The 7,565-nt window shown below is 43.3% G+C and overlaps 1 protein-coding gene across 1 annotated transcript in view; it reads left to right on the top strand.

Annotated features, from left to right (window-relative positions):
* The first annotated feature begins 239 nt into the window (after positions 1–239).
* Positions 240–7,565, top strand: part of MMP16 (matrix metallopeptidase 16) — a 308,321-nt gene continuing 300,995 nt past the window's right edge. Inside the window, exon 1 of the mRNA XM_073679550.1 lies at positions 240–662. Coding sequence (XP_073535651.1) covers positions 537–662 — 126 coding nt within the window. The 5' untranslated portion in view covers positions 240–536. The remainder of the gene's footprint in view (positions 663–7,565) is intronic.

Here is a 7,565-nt window from a genome sequence, read left to right as displayed (position 1 = left end):
TCCAACATGAGCCGACTTCATACATGCAGATAATTAATAAATCATGCCGGAATCCTCATCAGCCGGAGGTAGGTGAGCTGCAGCATTCAGGCTGACATGTATGGCCCTTGGAGCATCATGCACAGATGCAGCAGGATATCAGCAGTCCTGATAGTTTGGAGTAGGATAAGCCAACACCCAGATACAGGAGGAGATGAATGAGGAGGGGGCTGGGGCGGCTTCCTTCCTTTCTCCATGTTTACAGCCTGTCTCCTTTAAGGAGGACGCGGCAGCTCCAGAGGAGGGGTTATGCTGATGAAGGATGGACATTCCCGTAGAGGAGCCTGAGCCCAGAGGAGAGGCAGCGGCGGCGGCGGCGGCAGCAGGCTGGGCACAGGCCTCTCCGGGCGGCACAAGGAGCTGCTTCCAGCCTGCCAGCTGGTGATGAATAAGACCCAATGCCCCTGCGGATTGTCTGCCCAGCACTGCAGAGCATCTCTTCTGATTGTGCGGGGGACTTAGTGCAGGGAGAGAAGGACTCCTGAAGGCGCCTCACCATGGTCTGGACCACCGCCGGCTCTCGGGGGGCGCACGGGCTCCTGCATTCATTGGTGCTTTTTTGGCAAACCTTGCTGTGGATTGTATGTGCTGTGTCTGCAGAGCAGCAGTATTTCAATGTAGAGGTAAGAGCCGTCTATGTGCAGCTACTTCTCCTCGGACCAGCACTACAAGTCTCAGAATGCAGCCTAGAATTAACCCAGGGTATGCCGGAGGGGTGCCCTGTGCTGTAAGCATGCCCATGGCATCAGTATGTTCAGAGTATGCCCCGGCCAGAGGCTGCTCACTAGTGCCCACAGCTGACACAGGGTCCACCCGAGACGTGGAGGGACCACAGCACGAGGGTCGCTGCCCCGGACTCCGGGCTTTGTTCTTACAGGAGGGTTAGTTTTGGTAGCACAAACAAGAGAACTTGATCCATGTCAGGGTCTTGTGTGGACCCCATAGTGCTGCCGGCTCTCCTGACATAGTGCCGGCTCTGTGTGTACCCCATAGTGCTGCCGGCTCTCCTGACATAGTGCCGGCTCTGTGTGTACCCCATAGTGCTGCTGGCTCTCCTGACATAGTGCCGGCTCAGTGTGTACCCCATAGTGCTGCTGGCTCTCCTGACATAGTGCCGGCTCTGTGTGGACCCCATAGTGCTGCCGGCTCTCCTGTCATAGTGCCGGCTCTATGTGGACCCCATAGTGCTGCCGGCTCTGTGTGGACCCCATAGTGCTGCCGGCTCTCCTGACATAGTGCCGGCTCTGTGTGGACCCCATAGTCCTGCCGGCTCTCCTGACATAGTGCCGGCTCTGTGTGGACCCCATAGTGCTGCCGGCTCTGTGTGGACCCCATAGTGCTGCCGGCTCTCCTGACATAGTGCCGGCTCTGTGTGGACCCCATAGTCCTGCCGGCTCTCCTGTCATAGTGCCGGCTCTGTGTGGACCCCATAGTGCTGCTGGCTCTCCTGACATAGTGCCGGCTCTGTGTGGACCCCATAGTGCTGCCGGCTCTGTGTGGACCCCATAGTCCTGCCGGCTCTCCTGACACCCACCGGGTGCTGTGTTTGGGTTTCTAGATGTTTTGGTTCCATGAGACGGATAAATACAGTGAACTGTACAGTGTGTGATGTGGGGGCTTCCAGGGCAGCCCCCCACAGCCACAGTAAACCCCACCACATGGCTCTTTGTGCCCTGCAAACAGTTGTGGCTTGGGGGTTTCTGAGATGCAGGAGTTTGTGGAGTGGCAGAAGGGGCACTGGTAGAAAGGGTTAATAAGTGGCATTTTACTAAAGTAACAGCTACTATCAATATATCTATTTCCTATAATGATCTATGTATTTACCTGTTCTATATTAATTATCAATGTAATCTATAGATCATCTGTGTGTGACCTGTGCTCTCATAACTGTATTCAACTATCTCTCACTTCTCTATCCATTATCTAAGTACTGAATCTATGTAATTAGCTATCAATTTACATATAAGTCTTGAGAAAGACTCACCACAGTTTTTTTCTGGATCCGAAATGTTGCATTTGAGATGGGTCAATAAAAGTACTCACACTTTTGTTGCAATTTACTTGCAGTGCTCAATCTCTCTCTCTCTCTCTTCACTATCAATTTATCTTTGTATGGTTTTGTGTATCAGTCTGTTAGCCAATATCTGTGTATTCAATGAATGTAACTTTCTTTTTCTTCCTTCCTTGTTCTTTCTTTCTTAATTCCTTCTTTCTTTTTTCCTCCATCCTTACTTTTTCTTCCTTAATTCCTTTCTTTTCTTCCTTCCTGTCTTCCCTTTCTTTGTTCGTTTTTCTTTTTCTTCCTCCCTTCCTTTTTTCCTTCCTTCCTCCCTCCCCTTTTCTTCCCCTTTCCTTCCCTTCTTCACTTTCTTTCTTTGTTTTTCCTTCTTTCCATCCGTACCTCTTTCCTTCCCTTCTCCCTTTCTTTCTTCCTTTCTTTTGTTCTTTCTTTCGTTCTTTCTTTTTTTCTTCCTTCTTCCCTTTTCTTTCTTCCCTTTTCTTCCTTCCTTAATTTTTCCTTCCCTACCTTGCTTTATTCTTTTTCTTCCTTCCTTCCCTTTTCTTCCTTCTTTTTCCTTCCTACCTTCCTTCCTTCCTATTTTCCTCTTCTATGGTGGTGGTTTCAATGGTAGTCTGCATACTTCTTTGCATTTTCAATGTTTTACTTGTAGCTCTAAACTTTGGGGACTGGGGCAAGTTATAGCCTGATTATTGTTGGATTTGTTAGTGTGCCCATTTTGCCATCAGCCCCACACAATGACATTATCAGTGAATTAGGAAGGATAATTGGGTGATGCGTCCATAATGTGGGATGTGGACCTCGTGTCATGTGCCTGCTATAGAGCAGTGAAGTCCTGTGTTGAGCCCAGAGGACAGTAGTTTACATACAATGTATAGACTTCTCCATATAAAAGTTACATTGTTGCTTCACATCCCTGTTGGAAAGACTATTGAGCCGCCCACCTCTTATTTGCATGCGGTGTCAGTGTCTCCAGAGGGAAGCTGTCATTTATAATACACTCAGGAGGGGGGGCTTTATTATATATGGATATCAATGGTGTAAATATATCAAGAACATTTGCCAAATATAATAGTGTCACATCTGTTTAGTGGGCCGCCAGCTGTATGACGGTGGGAAAAATGAAAATAACAGATTGAAAATATTTGTTGAAATGTTGTCTTCCTTGTATTCTAGACATTGCTATTCTTAGACAATGTGGACTTTGATTTTCTCTTGCCTTGGTGTAATTTTATTTGTGCTTTTTACTGTCAGTATGTGCCAGTTTTACACCTCATACATGGGGGATGGGAGCTTTCTATTACACTTTCCCTGTGCCTGAATCTGTGATGATGCTTTTGCCTCTGGGAGACTCTGAGGAGTGAGGCTCCATATTGCTGTACTTACTGACTTGATATTTCCATGGATGAAAAGTGTTTGAAACCGTATATTATTTTTCCATTATTAGCAATTGCTAATACATATGGTGTAGGGTGACGTTGCCCTACAGGCTGCCATTTAGAGCGCTTACAATCTGCTGATGGCACCTGCTGTGCAGTCACTCCTAGGATGCCGCTCAAGTAGTTGCTATATACTAGGAATTCTATTTAAATGGACATTAAGCGATGACAAATTTATCCTATGATGATGCTGCAAGGAATCGTTACTGCCAAAGTTCTCACCAGAGAAGAACAAATTACTGGGGACCTGCAGGAGAACAATGTGGGATCAGTTTCTTCTAATAAGTAGGGATTGTTCAACCCCTTTAGGCTGATTATTCACTTTTTGCTGACTTTCCCAATTACAGTGAAAGTTTTGTGCTGAATAACTTCTTTTATATTAATTTCTTTTCCAGATTTTGCTTCATTTTTTTTTATGGCCATAAAATTTTGTCAGATTACAGCCACCACTAGAGGGAGCCTATTGAAGACAGCTTCACTTGCACTCAATGCTAAAATATGTTTTTTAGTAAGTAGGATCAACCCTCCTAAGTCTTCTATATGGACACGCATGTCATAGGAAGCTGAATAAAATGATACCTTGATATCTGTGATCTGATATCTTATTCCAGAGGAATCCACTTTTTTTTTAATATGTAAATGAGCTGTTAAGATCTATGGGTCGGACATAGATCTCCCTGAGAACCTGCCTCCAGAGCTTATTATAAATGAAAGAAGTAGCGTTACAAGTGTGAGACATGTAGATCAAGAGAGCAGACTGTCAGCCTTTACATGTCTCACACTGGTAACGCCTCCTTTCATTTATAATAAGCTCTGGAGGAAGATTCTCAGGGAGATCTATGCCCGGCCCATAGATCTTAACAGCTCATTTACATATTAAGAAAAACATGGATTTCTCTGGAATAAGACATCGTATCACAGGTATTAATGTATCATTTTATTCAGCTTTCTATGACCTGTGTGCCCATGCTTGATCCTACTGACAGGTTCCCTTTAAAGAGAACCTGTCACTTGCTATAAATATATAATTTTCTTACCTGGCCTAAATGCTGCTGCTCTCCTGAAGTTTAAATTGCTTTTCTTTTGTTTCTGTGCTCTTCAATTCATTAGATACAGCCCCCTCTTTCTTGTATTTAAATGTGGTATTTTTAGCCAAGTGGGTGTGGTCATCAAATCTTCTCTGTGGGAGTCTTTATGAGGATCACTAACAAGACTAGATTTGCTTACAAGAGGGGGCTACATCTCAGGAATGGGGAGGCACAGGAACAAAAAAGAACAATGCCATATTCAGAACAAAAGCATTAGACCAGGTAAAAAAAAAGATACTTATGTATGACAAGTGACAGATCCTCTAAGCTTCTCCCCTTCTACTATGCGCAGGTAAAAGGAGTGCCATTATTTATCACTGTAACTATGTGGAGAGAAGAAGGAGACTTTTAGCTCCAGTCCCTAGAAGAATATACCATAAAATTAAACTGCTATCGACAATTCAAAAGACGAAATAGAAGGTTTCGATATCTTGGCCATGACCACATAGTCGCTTCTCTACTGTGGGGTGCTACTTTATACCCTCTCAGTGTTTCCTTGTATACAGATCTAAATGTTTTCTTTATGAATTCCAAATAACCAAAATAAAATTTTGTTTGTACTATTGCTTAGTGATAAACAGAAAAGTGGACATCTTATACAAAAAGCACGTATGCGATCAATACCCTAACGTGGAGAGGAGCCCCTCTTTGATGAATCTGATTACTGGAGGTCATTTTTGTACATGAATTGCAATGCCATACTTACATTACCAAGCATTATGTACAGGACTGCTATTCGAATCACTGGAAGTGCGCGACGTTCAGTGTTCTGATGAGCAATGTATCCCTCCAGTACTCATGGATTCTTGTCCATGGATTGAATACAAACTACATCCTTTGTAGGTTTTTACATATATAGTGCAGATCCATAGATTTGGTGTGATGTTGGAAAATTCATTTTTCAAGACCACTGGATGTTTTTAATATACAGTCAAATTGCAGCATGGTGGCTCAGTGGTTAGGACTGTTTTGGGGATGGTAGAACATGGCTATATGATTTTCTGGGCTGTGCACTCCACATGCTACAATTTTTTTCAAAGTAGTTTATAACTTTTTCAAACTCAAAAATGTGTGTGTACATACATTATATGTAAGCTTGTAGCAGGAGAAGAACTTGAGGGGATTTGTAACTCACTCAGTTTTTTAAGTTGCTGGAGTTTTTAGTAGAGAACTTTTCTGGATTTTTTTTCTGGAATGGTGGGTAGGCTGGTAATGGGATCTGCCATTCGTTTCCATCAAGTACTGGTCTTAGGCTGGTCATATACATCAGTCGGCCGTTGGTGAAATAATGCTTCATCCCATCGTCCATCCGACAGCCATCTCAGCTGACGCTCCTTAGTTCTCTGTGAGGAAGCCACCGGCCGACATTTCCATCAGCAGTTTATTTCAGAGAGAACAATGCGTATCATCAGTTTGACATTGGACATGCGCGATCGACATCTCTCTTGACCATCAGTCAGCTGGCGCCCCCATACACTTTGGCCCGTCGATCGAATTTAGTCTGATGTGTATGGTGACCCTTATTAATGGTCCCCAGACAGTCATCTGTCTGTGCTGAGCTCTTAACATGGGAATAAAAGGTTTGCAACTGGTGCAGATAGTGTCAGAGAAGAGGGACGAGCAAGTCATGTGGACATGTTATGGAAGGCTGACCCACTGAATGCCGTGCTCTTTCAATTACCGTCTACTAAGGAAACCTGATGTTCAGTTACAACTTATTTTGCTTTGTAATGTGATTTGCCTTGGTATGTATAAAGATATAAACGTCAACAGGAGCTTGAATCATATTTTTCAATTATCACCCATTGAAGTTTTATGCTAATGAGGCACAAGTGTAGACGGGCAGGACACTGCACTTGATCTTCTGCCAATCTGTGTATTCTTCGGCCCCTCTACCTTCCATCTTCTTGTGGTCTCTGACTGATAGGGCATTGCTTTCTCAATGACCTGCCTCCACTGGTCAAAGAACCATCACTGTCAGAGAAGGCTCATGCGTACTAACTTCCACTTGACGTAATAGAGCTGAGAAATCGATCTGTGACTCCACCTGCGAGAGATTTTTGGTCAAAGAATGCAGGTCACTGAAAAAGCAGTCACCTGTCAGTCAAAGACCGGAAGTGGGTGAAGGACCATCAAATACCTAGACTGGCAGGAGAAGACCAAGGGCCGCATGTAGCACAACTCCACTTGCATGGATGGGTGATAACTAAAGAAAGAGAAGACGGATTTCTTTAAAATGTTCATTATAGAATTATTATAGTAAAGTCTTTACTTTACAGATCCTCTTTAAAGCTGGTTGCGGACAGTATTGAAGCCAGTCCACTATGTTGGAGTTAAAGTTCTTCTTGTCTCAACCATGTGACCCTGAAGATGACAATGTCATTAGCTAATTTGGCAACAAATTGTTACAATATAGATGGGAAGATGGATCGAATGCAATGTATAGTATTATAAAAGTATATTACTGCAGTGTCACAGTATCTCAGTTTAGTCCTTGGCTCATTTTCATTCTCTATCATTACAGTCTATTTAAGATGCAGTTATAGGATGGCGACAATAATGTACATTGTGGAAAGAGTGAAATTACGAAATCAGTCTATGGCTATTCTGCAATCAGTGGCTTGAATAGAAAATGCTTGTTCTCCATTTCTGACTCTTTTAAGCCGTCATAAGTACTTTAATGGTCCCCTCTGCTAGAACTGCTTTTCTCATGCTGGCTTCAGGTTGTATTTCAGATGTCACCTCTGCGTGAATATAGAAACCTGAATGATATTCATTATTTAACAGGCATCGCTAACCTGTTAGCATGATCTGCTCAGGAGAATATTGATACTGATCTATAAGCTTAATATTCTTATATGTCACATTTGTCAGTCATATACTCATTTTATCTTCTCAGAACAAAGATATAAAACTGGGATATTAGTAAAAGCAACATTGTATTATTTCTTGAAAAATGAAATTTACAGACAAGCAGAA

The sequence above is a fragment of the Phyllobates terribilis genome, unplaced genomic scaffold, assembly GCF_046119375.1.
Source record: "Phyllobates terribilis strain yellow unplaced genomic scaffold, ASM4611937v1 Scaffold_4__5_contigs__length_816908805, whole genome shotgun sequence".
In the NCBI taxonomy this organism is placed as follows: Eukaryota; Metazoa; Chordata; class Amphibia; order Anura; family Dendrobatidae; genus Phyllobates; species Phyllobates terribilis.
Note: the sequence above shows the minus strand (reverse complement) of the source record. Positions and strands in the feature narration are given on the sequence as shown.